General features: G+C 41.1%; 1 protein-coding gene across 4 annotated transcripts in view; it reads right to left on the bottom strand.

The window, feature by feature from the left end:
- Positions 1 to 23,862, bottom strand: part of LOC126277997 (uncharacterized) — a 277,984-nt gene that overhangs the window by 116,789 nt on the left and 137,333 nt on the right. For all 4 annotated transcript variants that reach the window (XM_049977675.1, XM_049977678.1, XM_049977677.1 and 1 more), the window contains 2 exons: positions 9,049 to 9,156; positions 7,988 to 8,137 (listed from right to left, as the gene is read on the bottom strand). In XM_049977675.1, the coding sequence (XP_049833632.1) occupies positions 7,988 to 8,137; positions 9,049 to 9,156 (258 nt within the window). The remainder of the gene's footprint in view (positions 1 to 7,987; positions 8,138 to 9,048; positions 9,157 to 23,862) is intronic.

Below are 23,862 nucleotides of genomic sequence, written 5' to 3'. Positions count from 1 at the left end.
CTGGCAGTCCTTGATGACATGTCTCCACACAAAGCGCTCCGCTACGAGGCGGGCGGACGCACGAACAACAGGTTGGGCTAAATTATGCAGTGCGTTGAAGACAGCTCAACGGAGCGTGGTTGGGATGAGGGGGCGTAACATGCCCGTACTTCCGTCGCACCAGATCTCACCAGAAATGCCAGGGAAGGTGGTGTGGATGAAGTATAGTGAAGAGATAAAGTCTGAAATCAGGTTTTTTGTGTCCTCGTCAGCAGGTTGGAGGTTAGGCAGTTCAGAGAGCAAATGAACGGCGTCGAATCATGAAAGGAAATCAGCAACTATATTGTCTGCACCCTTTATGTGTCTGACATCGGTGGTGAACTGAGATATGAAGTCCATATATATGAAACGGCAAGGAGGCGGGTCCGCTGGTGGGTTTGAAATAGCCACAGCCAGGGGTTTGTGGTCTGTTAAAACATAGAAAGGGCATCCCTCAACATCTGTCTTAAAATGTTTGATCACTTCGTAGACCATGAGCAACTCCCTATCAAACGTGGAATATTTCCATTGTGCATTGGTGAGCTTGTGCGAGAAGAACTGCAGAGGCGAAGTTTGGCCGTCGACTGTCTAGCTAAGGGCAGCGCCGATGGCAGTATCGCTCGCATCTGTGGTGATGAAAATCTGTGCATTGGGATGAGGTTGTGCGATAGTGCAAGCCTCAGCAAGAAGATTTTTGAGGGCAGTGAAAGAGTCAGTCATAGCAGGAGTCCATGGAACAGGCCGAGATCTAGAAGCCTTGGTGCCTGCCAAGGCATCCGTCAATGGAGCCTGAATCTCCGCAGCCCGAGGTAGATGACAGTGATAATAATTAACCGTCCCCAGAAAGCGCTGGAGCTCTTTGAATGATGAAGGTTTGGGTAGGTTTAGTATTGTTTGTACTTTGTCAGGGGGCGGTGAGATGCCATCTCCTGAGACCCGAAAACCAAGAAAAGTGACAGTAGGTTTATGTAGCTGCAATTTGTCTTAGTTGATCTCAATACCTGCTGCCGTGAGAGTGTCCATAACAGTTTGCATATATCGAATTTTGTCCTCGACGGAGGAGATGAACACAAGAATGTCATCAAGATATGCAAAGCAGAATTTTAGTCCGAATAGCACTTCGTTAATGAAGCATTGCCAGGTCTGGGTTGCGTTTTTCACACCGAAGGGCATGAATCGAAACTGAAATAACCCGATTTGGGTGGTGATTGCTGTCTTCTCGATGTCTTCAGGAGCCATGGGGATCTGGTGGTAGGCCCGTTTGCAATCAATGACACGCGAATGTGGTTGCACCTGCGAGGGAACTGGTAAAGTTGGCATTGTTTGGTATGGGGTAGGTGTCCATAATTGTTTGTGCGTTTAATTGACGGCTGTCTCGGCACATGCGCCAGGACCCGTCTTTCTTGGGTGTCATATGAATGGGCGTAGACCAACTTCTGGCAGAGGGTTCGATGATGCCGGAGCTTAGAAGTTCAGAAATCTGCTTTTTAAGGTCGGAGAGGCGCTCAGGACAAAGTTGAAATGGTTTACTGGAGATCGGGGGGCCTGCCGTGAGGCGAAGATTGTGAACCGTGCCGTTGGTGACAACAGAAATGTTGCTGGCAGCACGGGAGATGGTTTGTTTACAATGTGAGGCGGGCAGGGCAGGCGAGGTGAGGTCGTGGTGTTCGGAGCCACTCAGTGGATCCGACGGGAGCCGAGGCAGTGAAGTGTCGCAGGAGTCAACGTGACAAGATGGCCGCTGGTCCGAAGCAGTGGCACTGTGGTCGGGTGAGCTTGGTAGAGCTCTTGAAGCGTTAGTGAGTCCATTGTCTTAAGGCGTGGCCTGTGGCAGCACGGTCGCGGGCGAAGTGCTAGGTGCAAGTGCACCGTTTGTGTTGTCAGTGGCGATTGCACGGCAGTGTGCAGAAGCCGAAGTTGCATAGTTTGAGGTGCTGTCCATGAGGGGAGGGGAGGGTAGAAGCTGTCAGTACGGGAATACATGAAGCTCGTCGCGCATGCGCACTCGTGTGCGGCCGAGTGCCAAATGCTGCCGTGTTGGGGGGGGGGCGGTGGCAGCATGAAGGTGACGCATTGTGGTTGAGTGTGATCCGTCATGACGCAGAAGGCCGACACAGGTGAGAAACTGTAATGTGTCAATTGTGGTTGCGCAAGTTCGACACATTGTGAGTGTGTTCAGATTGGCGTGTCGTGGAAGACCGATGCGGACGTGCACCGAGATGTGCTGAGAACGGGAGCAGAAGCTCGACTGGAGCCGGCCCGGGGGCGACAGATGAAAAACAGGTCGAAGTTTGAAAACGCATGCCAGTCTGCGTAAAACTTGACACGTGTTCAGAGTTGGAGCCACTTCTGTTGCAGGGAGGCTGCAGAGGTGCAGGCTGTCCAAAAGCACAGTGAGGAAAATGGTGTCGAACGTTGGGCGAAATGTGTGAATGTTCACTGTTCAAAGTCACTTCACTCAAAACGGTGGGCGGAAAAGGTGAATGTCGTGGCACAAAACGCTGCGGCGTAGCAGCAGGACGGAGATGGAGGTCAGGCACAAATAAGAAGCCATTACTGCTGTTGCAGACCGAGGTATTGAAGCAGGAAGGCATGTGCTGATGCTGAACCGAGGCACGCGGGCGTGGTCGGATGCTGAGGAGATTGACCCGTGAACAAAGCAATTCCAGCCACGTGCCAGGAATCCGCTTGGAACTGCACCGATTGTGGCATGGCAAACCATTGTTCTGGCAGTGGTAGGTTATCCAATGGAGCATTTGCAGAAATCGGCATTGATCCTGCACTGCACGTAGATCTGTAAGAGGTAACTGCACCGCCGATGAGGGAGGGCACATGTGGCAGGAACAAAGGCGTCTGATAACCTCACTTGTTGTTGCAGACACGATAATGTCCGGCAAAATTGGTGTAATCGACGAGTGACAGGCATCGTATTGCAGATGAGATAATGAGGCCAGGGTACTGGATCAGAAAGATGACAATGTAGCGCTGATGAGATCGACACCAGTATCGGTCTGAGCATCATCTTTGAACTGAGCAAAACAAAATCTTTGTATAGTTCCGCCATCCAGTTCTCTGTAAGCCTTACTTGTGTGAAGAGGTAAATAAATGAACCCCTGTTTATAAGGTGTTGTTTGGTGTATCTAAGCCGAGCATCCACCTCACTGGTGACCCCGAGTTGTAACATATTACAATTTCGCCATTTTACTGTGTCCATAGCCTCCGCGTCGGTTATTTTTGCAAGTATTACATCAACAAAACATTTGAACAATGTGTAAATCGCCCGCAAAACGATGAATATTGATCACAAAATCCAGCGTTATGCCGAAGCCATTGTTCGAATGTTCTGTTGATGTAATACACGCAAAAATAACCGATGCAGAGGCTGTGGACACAGTAAAACAGCGAAAATGGAATACGTTACAATTCAGAGTCACCAGTGAGGTGGATGCTCGGGTGACCAAACAACACCTTATAATCAGGGGTTTCTTTTATTTACCTCTTCACACAAGTAAGGCTTACAGAGAACTGGATGGCGGAACTATACAAAGATTATGTTTTGCTCAGTTCAAAGATGACGCTCAAATCGATACTGGTGTCGATCTCATTGGCGCCACATTGTCACCTTTCTGATCCAATACCCTGGCCTCATTATCTCCTCATCTACATCACTTCTGAAACACTAACTTCATTCTTCCCTCTGCCCCTTACTTCAATATTAGCATCTCACTTCCCTTTTTGGACTTCTACACTCATTGTGTGTCATCTACAGTCGTGTATCATCTTTGTTTTTGACAGTTGCTCCCATATATGGCCCATTCCAGTAATCTTACTAGGAACCTGCATTCCTGCATCTGTGCGAACTCTCCTTGTTTCATACATCTGTGTTCTTCTCCTCCGTTGCGTCTACCTCTTCCTACCTTTCTTATCTCCCACATTTACACAAATAACTCTACGACGACAAATAGAAGACAAAATTCAAAGCTAGGCACTGATAAAGATATACCTTAGCTAGCATATAAGTTGGCAAAATTGTGCTACATTTAATTATTTGAAAATAAAAACTACAACTGTACCTGAAATAGTACAGCTGTAAATACGTAGCTGCACACACGCTATTGAAATAAATGAGTGCTGAAAGACAAGATGTGAAAAAGCACTTTTTCTATGGTGTTACACATTTATACGTAAACTTGAAATGTAAAGAGTGGGTAATAACAGAAGCAAACTATCACTAGCTACGAAAAAATAAAAATTCTGTGTTGATTTCAAAAACAAATCACAAAGGTCCTTTATACATTATAACTGATTTCAGATCTGCTTGAAAATATTTTCAGATCTCAAATATCACGTATTTTTACTCTGAGAGATCAGTGTAAGAAATGAGAATTTACCTGTGCAAGATATAGCATGGTCAGAACAATGTTCAGAGATTTATCAACTTATATGCATTTTCATTTTTCACATTATTCATTACGTCAAAACCTTGAATGAGTTGCCTTAGTAGAGTAGGAAGAAAATGCAAGGTGCATTATCACGAAAGCGTGAAATGAATGTACTTCGTAATGCTGCAAGAGCAAATGTACCAATTTGTGATTTTGGTGATCTCTTAATATGCTTCAGTGCATTGTGTGAACATGAATGTGAATGAATTTTCTTACATGTGATTACGATCACATATTTTGTCATTACTTACATCACTTTGCACATAACAATGTGACTGACAACACAACAGCTATTTATTTAAGAGGATAGTTCATTATACACAGCCTTATTGCTGAACAAAAATAAATTTCAACGTCGCAACTAGGATAAGAGTGCACATTACTTGAGGTTGCAGGATGAATCCTCATCCTTTTCTTACCCTCACAAAGCTTTGTAATGATTTTGTATACTTTGAAAATAAGTAGAGACGTGTCTGAAAAATCCAATGCAAAATGTTTGTCTAGGGATGGCCTTCAGCAAATATGTCTGTCCCCAAGCCACACACAAAAAAAAATTCTGATGGCAGCAGCAAAACATACAGTTCTGCTATTACTATGAGAGGAACACTTGATTGTAGGGAACATACAGAATATTACCACAGTTTGTTGGGCAACGAAACTGTGTGTGTGTGTGTGTGTGTGTGTGTGTGTGTGTGTGTGTGTGTGTGTTTTTTTTTTTTTTTTCATTGTGCCTGACCCCTCTTCCTCTGTCCTATACAATGACGTTGCAAAAATCATGGGATACAGTTCACACGTATACGAATAGTAGTAATATTACATACACAAGGCACAAAAGGGCAGTGCGTTGGTGGGGCTGCTATTTTTTTCTCGGGTGATTCATGTAAAAAGGCTTCCACATGATTATGGCTGCACGACAGGAATTAACTGACCTTAAATGCAGAATGGTAGTTGGAGCTAGACGCATGGGACATTCCATTTTGGAAATCATTAGGGAATTCAATATTCAAAGATCCACAGTGTCAAGAGTGTTTGAGAATACCAGATCGCCAGCATTACCTCTCACCATGGAGAACACAGTGACTGATAGCCTCCACTTAATGAAAGAGGACAGTGGCATTTGCATACAGTTGTCAGTACTAACAAGCAAGCAAAATTGCAAGAAATAACAACAGAAATCAATGATGAATGTATCTGGTAGGACAGTATGGCAAAATTTAGCTTTAATGGGCTATGGCAGCAGACAATCAACACGGATTCCTTTGCTGACAGCTTGACTTTGCCTGCAGCGCTTCTCTTGGGCTTGTCAGCACATCAGTTGGACCCTAGATGACGAAAACTGTGGGCTGGTCAGATGAGTCCCAAGAGCTGGTGGCACAGACCTCGTGAAGTCATGAAACCAAGTTGTCAACAGGGCACTGTGCATGCTATTGGTGGCTCCATAATGGTGTGGGCTGTCTTTACATAGAATGGATTGGATCCTTTGGTCCAACTGAACTGATCGACTGGAAGTGGTTACGTTTGGCTACTTGGAGACCATCTGCAGCCATCATGGACTTCATATTCCCAAACAACAACGGAATTTTTATGGAAGACAATGCGGCATGTCAGCGGGTCACAGTTGTTCATGATTAGTTTTTGAAGAGTGTTCCAGACAATTTGAGTGAATGATTTGGCCACCCAGATCACCCAACACGATTCCCACCAAACGCTTATGGAGGCAGCATGGCTCAATATTTCTGCAGGGGACTTCCAATGATTCACTGAGTTCATGCTAAATCAAATTGCTGCACTACACTGGGCAAAAGGAAGTCTGACACAATATTTACAGGTATCCCATGATGTTTGTCACCTCAGAGTATTAGCCCTCAACCCCTTCCTCCAACACACCCCCTCTTCTAACTCCATTCCCCACTTCACTGTAAGCTATCCACAACTTTCTCTGTCCACACTGGGATGACCTCGTTGGAGCTGCATTTCTGTGATGTTTCCTTGGTAACTACTCCGTAGCTGCCAGCCTCCCCACCCCTCCCAGGTTTCTTGTTCATTTCACCCAACAACTCCTCAAACAAGTTGTGCTGCAACACTAGGATAATGTAACCATGTGCATGCACATGTATGCCTGTGGGCACATGCACAGGCTTCAGTTCTGATAAGTAACACTATCCGAAAGCTTAACAATGATTTCAATCTTATTTATGTGCTTGTTGTATGATCAACACCTAATCTGAATGTTAATTGGTTGTCTTTAGCCTTAAAATTTTTTGTACTGCACACACAACTTTCTCAAAATGGTTAATGCTACAAGTAAGCTGTCACATTTGTCATGAAAACTTAGTTACCATACACTGAGAATACAATTCCCAGAATCTAATAATATTCTGCAAACCTTGTTTACAAATATCAAGGTAACAATTACAGTTCAAGTATTCATACCCTCCTTTGCAAATGATTAATGTAATTTTCTGTGAGAGCTCATTTTTCGTAAAGAAAGATCTTATTGCACAAAAGAAGAATAATTATAACAATCCTCTTGCACATCTCTCCTCAAAGAATTTTGATTTTAATTAAATTTTGTGCAGCTCGGTGGTTAACTGCCAGACTACAGATCCAGGGGAATGGGGTTTAATCCGCAGTCACTCCTACAATTTTTACCTGTCTTTCGTCACTTCTTTCACCTCTGGCAACACATGTTAATGAGAAAAATTCCAAGTTGCTGCAAGGTTCAGTATCCCTATATCCGGCAAAGTAAGTCAGTTCAAAGATAAGAAGAAGGCAATGAAATACCACTTCCATAAAACGCTTGGCTGATAGGGCACTCATTTTTCATAGCAAACTTTGGATTGATGACAGCTTTATCTTTTTTAAATGGAACTTCATTGTACATATATTCTTTATTGAAATGTATGGTGATCTACCTGTCACACAACAAAAGGAGTGACAATGTTTGTTATTAATTAGAAAAAAACTGAGTAAGTAAAATTATCTCAGGATCAAAGAAAGATGAATTTTGCTATGACAAAATGTTCGAGTTTTTTATCAAATGACTGATAGCAAGGTCAACTTAAACAGTAAACTGACAATTTCTTTTCTCCCCCAATGCATTTTTAGTCAGAAAGATGTAGTCCGATTTATGTGGAAAAGCACTGCCTCAGTCACTCTCACAAAACAAAGTGTTTTTGGTCTCACACAATATGCTTCAGCTGCTTTACTCTGCAACAGCTTAAAAGCTTCAGCATGTTTCCTATGGGATAACTCTCTCTTGAAAAACTGATATCCTCCAAAATATGTCTCCTTCACTAGTTTGATCAATCCTTGGTATGTTTCCTTCCAGACACCCATAGTGATCACTATGACATGATAGCTTCCAGTGCAAATGAAAACCAGAATTAAATGTTCTGCTAACATTCAACAACAATGACACAAATTATTGACACACCATGAGATACACACTTCCTCTTACTACTGTGCCACCTTTGTATATCCACAATCTTTAATCAAACTGAATAAAGAGAAATAAGATAACATACCTCGGAGGTCTTCTGGCAGAACTGCATGTGGCTATAAAATCCAACAACACTCTTCTTTGCAGCATCACACTTTTCACAGGTGAACCACTTCTTTCCTTGCTTGCGGACCTTAAGAAGTATTTTTTGAACAAATTTTTCATCCTTCATGTCCTAGAAATGTAAAGTCAAGGACAAATCACTGTAATGAATAAGAACTTCAAATTGGGTGGACACAATGTATTTTTCTTTTGAGATCACATAAGAAGTGAAACATGTAAAGAAATATAAATTGCATTCAATATTTTAAGATAGTCAGGAGAGCAAATATGTGTAATTTTCCAGATGTAGCTGAGTTCAAGCAGGAGTGTGTAACTGACAATATGCATTAGTGAGGTGAGGGCTACAGTACTTAAGAAGAAGAAGAAGACTATCTCTCTTCAGAATTTTTCAAGTTTCTCTCTCCTCCTTTTCCTTCTTATACACAGAAGTTCCCATTCCAAGATTCATCTCCTTCATCCTCTTACTACCTATAAAACTATTAAATAATAGTTTCACTGATTAATTCACTTACACTTGCTTTATCAGGGACTCTTATGAATACAATTGCTATTTTTCCACTGATTACACACACACACACACACACACACACACACACACACACACACTTCTTCCTCATCCTGTCCAGTACGTCACTGCCTGCAAAAGCTTGCATATTTACTTAACTTTAATGAGTGTCTTCTCCTGCTACCGCTTGGCGAGTAAATATTTTATACATCCAATTTTCAAAAATCGATTAGTTTCGTTTATGAGCCTTGGTGAAACAAGTATCTACCCAAACAGACAGGCAAGGAGTGAAAAAAACAAGATGGAAGGGCAAATACGTGGTACCCCCAGGAGGGTGTAGGAGAGTTGTGAGAGGCAGTTGAGGGCACAATGAAAGGTAGCTCTCAGTGGCAGTGGCAAAATTTGGATTATCTTTTGGAACAGTTACTAAACTATGGGACTGAGGCATGTAAGAAAGAGAGAGAGAGATGTTCTTCTACTGATTATCATTTATAATGTGGTAACAATATATAACTTACAATTGGTTCTTGGCCCTCTATCCATGAGAGACCGTTATGCTTTTGGTAATTATGTGACTCAAATGTCCAGTTGGTTAGCTCCTCTTCCGGGCATTTTACACACTTGACCTGCAAAAGAACAAATACACACTTGATCTGCAAAAGAACAAATATAGTGAGACTACTGTGTGTGTGTGTGTGTGTGTGTGTGTGTGTGTGTGTGTGTGTGTGTGTGTGTGTGAATTCGTTGTATAAAAGTAGGTGGATAGGTGGTCTTTACTAGTGCATATGCAGTAGATATATTACATCAGCAATTCCTTGGCAGACGTATTTTCAGTTCGAATGTACAATGCCATTCTAATGGTGTAAGAATGTGATTGTATCAGTAACCTAAGTTTTCTACAATGAAAGAATGCAGTCTATCTTCCACAGAAATATGTGCACCCCTATACATACTTAATGACACTTTCTGCAACAAAGAAACTTCTTACGTTCCAGATGATAGCTTCTAGACCCATCTCTCAAGGTCTGTGGCACCAATGCAGGTGTATTACAGGTCAAATGACTTTCCTAATCAACTGGAAATGCATTCACTCTAAAATTGTATCAGCCAATAAATGAAAATATTACAGCAGGTAAATACTTTGTTGGGTGATTTTCAAAGCCTTGGTGGCATGTGATAATATTCCTTTTTTAATAACATTAGTTCATCAGCATCTATGTGACTACTCTGCAGTTTACACTTAATGCTTGGTGGAGTAGTCACTGAATTATTCTCAGATTATTCCTCCATTGTTCCACTCTCCAATAGCTTGTGGAAAAGATGAATACCTTGATCTTTATGTGCGAGCCCTGATGTCTCTTATCTTATCAGATTGGTCATTTCTCACAATGTAGGGTACAGCCAATAAAATATTTTCAAATTTTGAGGACAAAGTTGGTGACTGAAATTTCATGAGAAGACCTTGCTGCAACAAGAAACATTTATTTTACTGCCTGACACAACAAGTCTTGTTCGATATCTATGTCATTTTGTCTCATTTCATGATAAAACAAAATGAACTGCCCTTCTTTGAACTTTTCCATGTCCTTCGTCAATCGTATCTGATAAGGATCTCTTACCGAGCACCAATCTCCAGAAGAGGATGGGCAAGTGTAGCGTAAGCAATCTCTTTAGTAAATTTCTGGCATCCTCTTAGTGTTCTGCCAGCAAACATAATCCTTAGTTTGCCTCCCCACATTTTGTATGTGATGGTACTAATTTAAGTTGTTGATAACTGTAATCCCTACGAATTTAGTTGAACTGACAACCTATAAATTTATGTTATTTATTGTATAACTGAAATTTAACTGATTTCCTTATACTCTTTGGGAGGACCTCACACATTTTCTTGTTTACAGTCAACTGCATTATTCATGCCATACAAATATCTTGTTTAGCCTACATCATTCTACAATTCATTTTGATCTCCTGATCAGATCACTAGGTGATAAATTACAACATTATCTGCTAACAATTACGATGACCAGTTACTTCTCTGATAGGAGATCATGAATTCAGCTGCACGTCTGAGGCAATATTCCATAGGTATGCAATCTATGTTAGTAAACAGCTACCCTAGTTCATGGTTGATGGACCCAGTCACAGGCTATCTATCTAACAGCTTCCATGGTCAACAAAAATGTGGTTTTCAATATTTTGTATGCTGATTAACCAAGTTTAAAAATTTAGCAAGCTGTTGCAATCTACTCATTAAGAGGTATAGTTGTATGTCAAAAGTTTAACACAATAATACAGATATTACATTTAGAAACTGTGAACATGTTTTGAGTCAGCATAACTTACAGTGTGCAAATACCCAAGTTATAGTTTTTTGGTGTTTGAGAATGCGAGCACTTAGTGTCTTGCAACAAGTTTTACACTTAGTTTCAAATCTTTAAAAAACTTTTTCTTAATGAAACTCCCCACAAAATGGTAAAAGAAAACAAGTTTATCACTTCCTACATTTTCAAGGTAATTCTTACTTACTGTCCCCCCTCAGTTGCACATTTTTAATGAAATTACATGTTTTGATCACTCTGGATCATCTTCAGTACCCTCTCTTGCCAAACCCATATCATCCCTGCCACTAAGAACAACCCCCTCCCCCCACCCTTTTGCCTTCTTTGCCCATCCTCAGTTCCCCTTCATTCTATTTTATAATTTCACTATTTTATGCTATTTACATTTACATAGTTACTGTTCCACACTATTAGTGATTAAACAAGAATCTTTACATAGTTATATGTTCTGTAGTTTTAGCATGATCTATCTTATTAAACTCATGACAGCCCAACCAACTCCTCCCTACTTTCTTTCCCCTACACCAATCATCTTCACACCATTTCTCATTCCCTCATCCCCCCCCCCCCCCCACCACCACCACCTTCTCCAACACACACTTATTTAAAACACTGACCAAAGTTGCAAAACACAGTACTCCGATATGTGATTCTGAGTAGAAAAAACAGGTTGCTGATGCAACTACTCAGGTAAATTCTACATTTACGTGCAATTCTTTCCTTTTCTACATATTGCAAAATATTAGATGGTACATATTTAGTTTTTTGTTTCAGATCTAAAGATGATCCACAGGGATTGAATCATGTAATCTAATTAAAAATGTGCAACTGAGGTGGAACAATAAATGAAAATTATCTTAAATATCTATAAAGTTTCTGTATCTCTCAAGATGATTATGTTGACTATAGTACTACATTTTTGCTGTTCATGTGGGAAAACTGCTGCTCCAGGCATGATATCTGAATTTGTTACTGCTTTCCTTCTAACTCGAATAGCAATACATTTTACAAATAGTGTCTAAATATACCACTGAATGTACTTCAAAAATTATATCATCATATGACACATACTATTGTTGCATGTAGTTCAGAAGTGGTATCATAAAGACTGAGGTGCAATAAAATTACCTTTAATTTAAAATGGAGCACATGTTATCTAGACTACACTCATACGGTGATCACTAATGAGAGCACTTGCAGTTTCAACAAACTTTAAACATAATTTAACATCTTTTATAAACTTTTTCTTACTTACATGCTTAACATCACATTAACTCAATTGTAAAATAATCAGAAGTTTGAAGATGTTTTATACATTGGAGTTTGATTCTTTACATAATCGGGGGTTTACTGGTTTGATTAGGAGTGGCTTTTGAAGAACAGTCTCGGAAGCCTTCTGGAAATATAGGATAAACTTGAGATTCCCTGACAACAGCATTCATTACCTCACGTTAATAAAGGGCCAGTTGTGTTTTTCTTTTGGGATCTATTTCATAATATTTGTGCACAGAATATGTTATAAAGTCATAGCACAAATCGACAGCAATGACATGGGTCTATAATTCAGTGGTTTATCCCTATTTTCTTTCTTGAGTATTGTTGTGACCACTGCAACTTCCCAGTCTTCTGGTATGGTTCTTTCATCAAGCAAGCTGTCATATATAGTTGCTAAGTACAGAGATATTATTTTAACATACTCTGCAAGGAACCCAACTGGTATGCAGTCTGGATGGGAAGAAATATCTTTATTATGCGATTTAAGTTGCTTTGTTACACTGAGAACTTCAGTGCTCTGAACGTCCAAGTTATTCATAGGGCAACTACTCTTCATTCAAATTCTGGAATTTTTACTGCATCTTCTTTGGCGAGGAAATTTCGGAAAACCCTGTTTAGTAACTCTTCTTTAATGGCACTATTATCAGTAATGTTAGCACTGCTATTGTGAAGTGAAGGAATTGATTATGTTTTGTCACTGGTGTCCTTTATACAAGACCAACATCTCCTTGGATTTTTGGCCAAATTTCAAGACAGATTCATTGCGGAAACTACTAAAAGCATTGAAGCTCACACTGAATTTCCGGCTTCTGTAGAACATCGTCAATCTTGAAGCTATGTTATCACTTTACATCTGGCACATTTTTTCCATTGTTTCTGCAACAGTATTCTAATCTGTTTAGTGTACCACAGTGATCTGTTCCACTTCTTACTACTTGCTTGTTACAAAGCTCTCAATTACTGTCACTATTATAGCTTTGAATGTAAGCCACATCTCGTCTACGATTTGGAGGGAATGGAGACTGTCTCTTAAGTAGGTGCCAAGAAGTTTTTATCTGCTTATTTTGAATGGCAATATTTTGTGTTTATTTTTGATGGATTTGGATGTTGAGGTATTTGAGCTTCTTACAATGACCTCCTGGTTACTAATCTTGGTATCCGTCATGGTGCTCTCTGTTTGCTAGGGCTGTTTGTTGCTAAGAGGTCAATTACGTTCTTGCAACTTTGTGTGGGATTCTGAACTTATTGCTCAAAATAATTTTTGGAGGAAGGATTTCGTACAATTTCTCATGATGCTTTAAATGTGTCACTAACTTTAACATGCATATTTGCCTATATATTGAGGGCAGATTTACGTTACCATCAACTGTAACTGTACGAATCAGGTACCTATTTGAAATGAAGGGGGAGAGATGTCGTCTCCCTAAGGAAACAATTACTGATTTACTGAGTGTTGAGGACAACCTCTGCTCATACCAACTCACAGCAACTAGCTACTTCAGTCCCACTACAAGATGAACTACTTCTAACACCACCACCAATTTAATTTAATTTAATATATCCTTTTTGAGCAACATTATGTCCTCAGCAAAAAACTTTAGCTGAACTTATCTCTAGCTTTAGCCAGCTTTCAGTACCTATAATGATTTCTGCTTAAGTGCTTTCTATGAGTACTCGGAGGTCTGGTTCTCCTCAACAAACCTATGGCAATGTACAATAATAATGACGATGTTTCCTAGTTCTACCCTTGTCCTGTGTTTGGCTTGCACTCTTTGAGACTGAAGCCCTGTTTGTACATTTCCAAGACCCTGTAACCTAAAAAAGCTACTCTTTCCACTCCTTGCTGCCCCTTTTACCCATGTACCCTGCTCCTGTGTGTAACTGACCTCTGATCTATTAAATAGATCCTGACAGTACTCCACCCTGTGGCGCAAGTCTATGATTCTACAGCCTACACAGTCGCAGAACCATCTGATCCTCCAATTCACACCCTCCACTCGGCTCTGTGTTAAAGATCGGCAGTAGGTACCATCAATGATGCTCCTGATGGTGAGTTCCACCTTTATCTTACAAGCTTTATCTTAGCACTTCAAATAGTAACCAGAAATTAGAGAGAATCTTTCCTGTGCCAAAGTGACATACATCAATTATACCAATGTGAGCCATTATCTACAGCTTGCTGCACCCTGTGTTCTCATGACATCAGGGATGACTCCCCCAAGGATGCACACAGAATGCATACTAGACTTGTTTCTCTCATAGGTACCCTTATCCCTAAGTGACTTCATCATGCACCTAACCCTGGAGCTGCTTACTACCAATAGTCTCACACTCTGTGAATGACCAGACCTTCAGGTGCAGAGGCTTCAAAAGACTGCAACTAGCTCAGGATCTTAACCAACTATAGATAGTGCCTCAAACCTGCCTGTCCGACAGATACGGGATGTCTCCTATCGGTCACTGAGAAAGTCTTTGCTGTCTGCCACACCTGGTTTAAAAGCAATGTCTTAAGTCAGTAAAAAATAAATAAATAAATAAACTTTACTGGCAATAACAAATAAGTTTCCATAATTTTACAGCAGCAGCCACTGATGCATATACATGGAAAATAAAAGTGATTCGGATGAACATCAGGAGCCACTCTTGACACAAAAAACAACAGAATGTTAATGAACAGCACACACATTTTCTTCCAGACTACCAAGTCTACTAAATGAGCCTTAATTACTGATAAGTGAGGATTAAGGGGCCTATCTGGGGTAAAGCCTGATGTCCAGTACAGATGTTCATGTTGTGCAGGGAAACAAATTACGATGAAGCAGACAGGGATGGGCTGCTCACCGGCCCTTACTACAGGCAATGTGGTCAGTCAAAACCTGCTCTCTTCTCGACTAAAAGTGTTACAGGCACCCTATAAAGTAGACTTTCAGAGCCAGTATTTAAATTTGAAATGACATTAGTTGTAAGCACAGACACACGTTTTACACGACAGCCTAACGTCCATATAATTAAAATCACCAAGAATTCCAACTAAATACTGAAAATACTGACTGGTGCGTTCAGAGCTTATGACATTATGGGACATTTTTGACTCATCACTAATTCAGTCAGTGCCACTACTGACAGTGGGTGGGAGTTGAAGAATTTTGTCTCTCATCACGGGACAAACACAGGGATGTTGCTGTGCAGACTGGTAGCCACTATGGCAACTGGTCATGGGAACAGAATGAGTCCACAGACTATTGGCTGCTGCGCATTAGGGGACGGTGGAGGATGTTGAAGAAGAGATAAAGAGCTGGCTTTAGGAGACTTCCCAGCTCAGATCAAATACATGGCAGTGGTGCCAAAACAAATGAGGGTCTACTGTTAATCATGTGGCTGGAAACCTGCTGTGACACGTCAATGTCCGAAATGGTAACAGGATGATGATGCCAACTGTTGCTTCTATAGGGGACTAAGTTGCAAATTTGAACCACTCATTGTAGCACAGCATACTGATGCAAAATATGGATTACCAGCACCTTACAACTCCAAGTTTTGCTCTATAAAAAATTACGTGTACCACTGAAGCCCAACTACTTTTACTACTTTTTCTTTGGGGAAAGAAAAACTTTAGGATCTGCCGATTTTTAAGTGATGATGGGAAAGGAGTTTAATAAGATGAAATGAGATATTGAAAGTAAAAAATTTTCTATTCTATTATGGCAGGGTGCTACAGCAACCAGTTTTGAATTATTTCAAAATAAAAACAGCCTTTGCAAGACGATTTTTTTTCTGAGATACTGAATGGTTACTAGAATTATGGAAAAAAGTAAGCCCAAATAGAGTTAAAATCAGGACATATGTTTTAGTATACGGGAACACAGCATAGGTGCAATGCAAGTGCAACAACTAACAACAGAGGGAAAGCTGTACAATTATTATAAGAGCTTTTTTTAAAAGTACTAGTGTCATTGAAGAGATGAGCTAGAAAAATAGAAAGTCACACATGATCATGATGTTCAGAATTATTCCAGATGAGACGCATAAAGCCATTCAAGGTAAGAAGAAAATCAAAGCATTATGGAAGTGGTGTTTTAAGATAAATGATTGAAATTTGGGGATGAAGTAATAGTAATGGAACTTGCGAAACTCTCTATAGAGAAAGACAATTCATAAAAACTGCGACAATGCCAGATTGTTCTACTACACAAGAAAGAAAGAAACAATACAAAAAAGTTCTTTTAACTATCAGCTTACATCCCAGAATGCATAAGACCTTTACTGTAACTATTAATAGCAATCACCAACAGTGTAGATTTCAATCAGACAAAGGAACAGGTTTCATAAGTTTATACAGCACAATGAAATTATGAAGTTGGGTAACGAGTTTGAATTACCGCTCTGTGCGGGAGGCCATAAATTCTGAGAAAATGTTTGACTCAGTTTCAACATTTGTACCAATGTGTTAATGGAACATATTTTAATTACTGTCATTTTGCTGGTAACATTGTAACGTCTGCCCATAATGCAGAAAGACTTCAACAATGAATGGAAGAGCTAATTAGAGCAAGCTTCAAGTTAGCATGGAAATTAACTATAATGAGGATAAAAATATACACCGAGGTGACAAAAGTCCTGGTATAGTGATATGCACATATACAGAAAGAGGTAGTATCGTGTACACAATGTATAAAAGAGTAGTGCATCGGTCAAGCTGTCATCTGTACCCAGGTGATTCATGTGAAAAGGTTTCCAGTGTGATTATGGTCACAGAATGGGAATGAACAGACTGAATGTGGAATGGTTGTTAGAGCTAGATGCATAAGACATTCCATTTAGGAAATCATTAGGGAATTCAATATTCCGTGATCCACAGTGTCAGGAGTGTGCTGAGAGTAACAAATTTCAGGCATTACCTCTCACAATCGTCAACACAGTGGCCGATAGTCTTCACTTAATGACTGAGTGTAGGTCAGTTTGCATAGTGTTGTCAGTGCTAACTGACAAGCAACACTGTGTGAAATAACCACAGAAATTGATGTAGGACATACGGCAAATGTAACTGTTAGGACAGTGCAGCAACATCTGGCATTAATGGGCTATGGCAGCAGATGACCGACGTGAGTGCCTTTGCCACAGCACAGCTCCTGGGCTCGTGACCATATTGTTTGGACACTAAATTACTGGAAAACCGTGGCCTTGTCAGATGAGTCCCAATTTCAATTGGTAAGGCTGACGGTAAGTTTTGAGTGTGTCGCAGACCCTATGAAGGCAAGGAGCTAAGTTGTCAACAAGGCACAGTGCAAACTGGTGATGGCTCCATAATGGTAAAAGTGGTGTTTACATTGAATAGACTTGGTCCTCTGGTCCAACAGAACCGATCAATGATTGGAATAGCTACCTACATGGAGACCATTTGCACCCATTCATGGACTTCATGATCCCTAACACGATCGAATTTTTATCGATGAGAATGCACTATGTCACAGACCACAATTGTTTGGAATTGGTTAAAAGAATATTCTGAACAATTCGAGTGAATGGTTTGGCCACCCAGATGACCCAACATGAATCCAATTGGACATTTATGGGACATAATTAAAAGGTAAGTTTGTGCATAAAATCTTGCACCAGTAACACTATCGCAATTATGAACTATAGATGCAGCATTGGCTCAACATTTCTGCAGGGAACTTCCAACTCCTTGTTGAATCCATTCCGTGTTAGGTTGCTGTGCTACACTGGAAAAAAGGAGGTCTGACACAATATTAGGAGACATCCCACGACTTTTGTCAGCTCAGTGTAGTCAACACACTGAAAAGAAAATACTTATACATGAAAAATGAAGTTCTAAAACAAGCCAATTAGTTCTTGCAGTCGGGCAGAATGGCTGGATGATCAGGAAAATAACAAAGGGAGTACGGGTAATGCCCACTATCTGATCGAAAGCAACTTGACACTCCATGTGATGCAGCACTAATCATTAGATGTCGAGACAGCTGGACCCGTCAGTATAAAAGGATGCAGGGAGCCGTGTGTTATCAGTAGAGAAACAGTAATAGCATAACAGGTCAGTCAGAATAGCTCAGTGACTTCAAACACAGGCAAGTCATTGGGTGTCACACGGGTAACAGGTCCATCAAGCACATCTCAGCCTTTCTAAAGCTGTGCCAGTGGACTCTTGGTGGTGTGATTGTGGAGTGAAAATGTGAGGGAACAACCGTAGCTAAACCGGGTGCAGGCAGACCTCATGTGTGACGGACAGGGAGTGCTGGGCACTGTGAAGGTTGGTTGTGTGTAAGAAAAACACCATCAAATCAAAGGACTCACTCGCAAGTACCAAAGTGCTACTAGCAGTCCAGCTATCACGATGACTGTGCATAGTGTATTAACAATAATGGAGCATTGTCAAGCAGCTCCTCCTAAGCTACACAATTCTGTAGTTAATATTAAGTAATGTTTGATAAAGTGTAAAGACTGATGCCACCCGACAGTGTTTTCTATCCTATTCTGCATTCACAGTTTACAATAATTTGCATGGGTGGTAATGCAGAGACAGGTCAATGACAGCAGAGTTCACAAAGTGAACGGGTAAGAAAAACAAGTCCAGAATTTAGCAAAGTCATCTCAAGCATTTACAACAGTTCAGGGAGTTACCCAAGTCACAAACATACATCAGGCAAGATCAAGACACTACTATCTGATGACGCATGACTGAAGGCTTCAGTGAATACAAAGTGACTGACCAGCCAGAGGTATCTGACAGCATACACAAGCCAGTGTGCAGAGCCTCTTGTGCTTGCCACAGCTACTGCCCTTCACCTGGGCACAAGATGTATCTGTAGTCTTTAGCCCAAATAACTCTGATGTGTTCTACCTATCGACAACCAGGCTTGGCGGGGAATATGAGTCACTGTCAAATACTAAAGTCATCCCCCCGTAATCAGCACATAGGGCAAGAAATGGCCTAGCCTGTGTCAACTTTGCTGACGAAGGAATAGAGAGAGATGCAGGAATTCCTGCCAAAGGCTCCCGCAGTAGGTCCTCACTGAGCCTGGCTGGGATGGGAAGCAGCCTCTGTGGGAGTCCTGGCCAAACAACAGAGTCTGGGGTCCAGCTCGGGCCAGCCTGCAGGGGAATGGGTGACCGGTGTGGCAGAGACAGGACCAACAGTTCGGCCCCACCAATGGTGAGGTGGGAGGCAGAAGGGATGTACGAGGAGGAAATGCTCCCATGTCCACAGGCTCCCATGGCTAGTCATCAGTATTTTGTGCATCTGCGTCTTTACTGTCCTGACCATCTGCTCAGCTTCTGAATTGGACATGGGATGCAAAGGGTTGGTGGTCAGGTGCTCAATGCCATTGTGATGACAAAAATCCTGAAATGTGGATGCTGTAAACTAGGAGGGAGGGGGAGGGGGGGGGGGTCATTGTTGGAAATCAAAGCAACAGGTGCCCCCTCCATTGCAAATATGATGGATAGGGGCCAGATAGTAGCTGTTGTAGTAGTTTTAGCCATCCCCATAACATATAGAAAGTTGGAGAGGTCTGCAACAATTAGCAGTCAGATTGCTCCCCAGAATGGTCTGGTGAAATCAAGATGCACTCTTTGCCAGGGGTGGTCAGGGCATGGCCAGGATTAAAATTATGTGCCGGGATCAATTATTTCTGGGCACAGCCAAGGCAGGTCCAGGTGGTGCATTTAATTGTGGCATCAACCACAAGCCAATACATGATACTGTGCAACTGCATTCATTTTGCATGTTCCCTAACGTCCAGTATAGAAGGGCTTCAGCAAGCAGGGGTGGAGTGACAGAAGAACTACCACCAAGCAATCAGAATCGTCTATAAATACCCCTCCTCAGTGGTGTTAAGCGTGTGATGTAAGGAATAATAAGTGTGCCATTCAAGGTCAGTGTCCTTTGGCAAGGGTTCCAGTCAATGCAGCTGTACAGCAGACAACATACTGAAGAGGAGAGAATCGTGACCTTTTTCCTGCTGCTACTTTGCATTGCCATAAACAGAAATTCATCAAGTGTGTGTTACTGATTTGTGTCCAAGGCAAAATATTCATGCCTATCATATTGGGCATCTGGGCAGCACACCAAATAGGAAAGAGTGTCAGTGTTGGGGGGCTGTGTGGCCGGTTGATAATATATCTCATAGATATAATTACTTAGGAACAGCACCTACCACTATATCTGCTCTGCCATTTTATCAGGAAATTTTGAATGTAGGTTGAACAGCACAAGAAGGAAATTGTGACTGATGATCACGTGAAGCTTTTGCATATCATATAGCCCACAGGATAGAAAATGCTGAGGATATAACACTCAGTTCTTTGCAAATATATCCACTTCTGCTTTAATTTGCTCACGAATTGCAAAAGATATTGGATGAACTCTACAAAACTTAGGCACTGCTAGTTGCTTTAATGATACATGGGCATTGAATCCTGTTGCATAACCTAACGTAAATTCAAACACCTGCTTCAATTGTGCACACAGTGTGTCAATATTCAAGTTCTGTGAAACTAGATTGACCTTGTCTTGAATTTGAAAACCAAAAAGCACCAAAGTGTCTAAACCAAAAATGTTAGTTATTGTTCAGGAGTTAACCACTAACAAGGTTAGTAGAACTACATTTTTATATTTAGCTTGGATGATGGTGATCTGATGCTGCACTGGCACAGACTGCTCATTGTACATTATCACTTTGCAGTGAGCAGATCTCACCAGCGGGGAGCCAATATGCTGGTAAGCTCCTCGCATTAAAAAGAGAGACAACCACACTGTCCAACTGGAAATCCGCCACTCCCATCACTGTCCAGTTGCAACACGAGAATTTGTACCAGCATGATAAGAGTGCTGACAACCAATATTGTTGACTCACGTTGACCGACCCAGACATCACGAGGTGCCCCAGTTTGTGGCATGTGAAACAAATTACATCAAAAAAGGTCATTGACATCAGTGCTACTGCAGGCAGCAATCTGGACACAATTTGATGGTATGAACTTCTCTGAGGCCCTTTGAGGGAGATGGAGAGGAAAACTGTGCACAAGCTTCTGCTCACTTTGGGACAGACCAATGACAAACAAAGTGTTTCTGTTTTTGCACATCTACTGGTCAAAAAGGTGGGCAATCACTAACTTCTGACTCTAATGTGTCAGGCTACTGGACAAATAGGTGCTCAATAAATTGAATGACGACGTTAACTGGAAGTCAATAACTGATCATGGAGCACAATAGCGAATAATACTATTAACAACATTGAACCCAGAGGAATTGTGAAACATAGCTTGTACTGATGCAGTTACTTCGTGAGCTTTAGCAATTTTTGACACTTGACTCAGTTTGGGATCAGTTGCCTCTAAAGCCTTCGCACTAATGATTCGATTAAAATCAAGCTGGATAATAAAATGTGGATTAAGGAGTCTGCCTGAGATGTCCCACACTATTTACAGGAAAGTCCTACTTGCCAGCCAAAACTTGAAAGTCAGTAGCCCATGTTGTGAAGGATTGCTTATGTTGCTTCACACACTGATTAAACTTGAGCCTAGCTGCAACAACATTACTTTGGTGATCATAATAAACAGCCACCAAGTTACAAGTATCAGAAAAGGTCAAACAACAAGAGTCCAAGTGTGAACATTATTTTTGCACCATTTCGTATAGTTTACTAGCAGAAGAGAAGGCAGTAACAGTACCTCGCCAAAGCCAGTGAATAGTAAAGCAAAGGGAGAGGCAAGTTAACAACAGCTGTCAACTGTTGTTAGTTTCACAGTGGTTGTAACAGCTATGTCTCCTATTACTGGCATTATTCCCACTTTTTTCCTTACTGTTGCTACTGTTGTTGTTGTTGTTGTTGTTGATGATGATGATGATGATGATGATGATGATGATGCTTCTGCTGCTGCTACTGGAAGTCTCATTGTTTTTTGCTAATACAGCTGCAACACCTTCAGAAACTCAAGATCCAAGCTTCACTGGAATAACTGCACGGTGAGAAAGTTCTCGTCACCATTTTTCTATCCTACTCTGCATAGGTAGAATATACTTTAATGATCACTTGTGATGGTGATAATGCAGAGTTCAACAGAATGAAAGAGGCGCTCTTTAGGGTTGATGACAGTGGAGTTCACGAAGTGAAAGGATAACCAAAACAAGTACAAAGTGTGGCGAAGTTGTCTTTAGTATTAATAAAAGTCCAGGAAGCAATATTGATTACAAATGTAAATTAGACAAGGTCAAGACTCTACTATTCGATGGTCAATAACTGAAGGCTTCAGAGACTTGTGAGAGACTGGGTAGAAACAGCCAGTCTGCAGTATTTAGTAGCATACATATGTCAGCGGGTGGGGTGCCTTGACATGCTTGCCGTGGCTACTGTGCTTCAAGGAAGTCTCTGACACATTCCCCTTATCAATTCTCAAGCTAGGTGGGGAATCCAAAAAAAACATCAGATAGCAAACAATGGATAACTGGAAACTAATGATTCTGAGTGTTGAATCATGCTATACCCTGTGGCAATTTGATGGAAGGGTTTAGGATTGATGAATATATGGAAAACTTTATCTGCCATTATGTTTGGTGACAACAGTGAAGTACAGAGGAAGCAGTGATATGGTATGGGGGTGTTTAACATGTTTAGGGTGCATGCCTAAGAAAATGTTCAATATGGAAGGATATGAGCACATTTTACAGCACTGTCTAATATGTACAGCAGAGGCTCAGTTTGGAGACTGCTATTGTTTTTATCAGCAGGATAATGCACCCTGTCATAATGTAGCATCTGTGAGACAATGGTTTGTGAACAATAACATTTCTTAAATGGATTGCCCTGTCCAGAGCCACAAACTGAACCCAATGCAACACCTTTGGGTTGAGTTAGAATGTTGATTTTACTCCAACATTCACTAGTTTCAGCTATTCCGGAAGAATGAGCTGTCATTCATCCACAGACACTTTGTTGAAAGTGTCCCAATCAGAGTACAAACTGTCAATGGTGAAGGGTAGACATATCCCATAATAGTGTCCACTAAAATTAATGTCCTCTAAAATTACCAGTTTAGATTTAAGATAGTGAGACATGCACTTTTAATGCAAAACTTATGAAGGTAACTCCAAAAGAAATACACACTATTTTTTTTTTAAATACATCTTTTATTCTGTCTGTCTGAAAGTTTTACAGTGTGTAGATACATCCTTTAGGAACAATATATTTTCATTTCTCCACATAATTTCCATCCCTCTCAACTGTCTTGCGCCATCTTGGAACCAGCACCGGTATACCCGCACAGTAAAATTCTGAATCAACCTGTTGGAGCCATTGTTTGGCAGTGTGCACAAGGGAGTCATCATCTTCAAGCCTTGTTCCATGAAGAGAGTCTTTCAGTTTCCCAAAGAGGTGATAGTCACATGGAGCCAGGTCAGGACTATAAGGCGGGTGTTTCAGTGTTGTCCATCTGAGTTTTGTGATCGCTTCCATGGTTTTTTGACTGACATGTGGCCGTGAATTGTCGTGCAACAGCAAAACATCCTGCTTTTGCCAATGTGGTCAAACATGACTCGGTTGAGCTTGAAGATTCTTCAGTGTCGTCACATATGCATCAGAATTTATAGTGGTTCCATTTGGCATGATGTCCACAAGCAAGAGTCCTTAGGAATCGAAAAACACCTTAGCCATAACTTTTCCAGCAGAAGGTGTGGTTTTGAATCTTTTTTTCTTGGGTGAA

The sequence above is a fragment of the Schistocerca gregaria genome, chromosome 6 (assembly GCF_023897955.1).
Source record: "Schistocerca gregaria isolate iqSchGreg1 chromosome 6, iqSchGreg1.2, whole genome shotgun sequence".
Lineage (NCBI taxonomy): Eukaryota > Metazoa > Arthropoda > Insecta > Orthoptera > Acrididae > Schistocerca > Schistocerca gregaria.
Note: the sequence above shows the minus strand (reverse complement) of the source record. Positions and strands in the feature narration are given on the sequence as shown.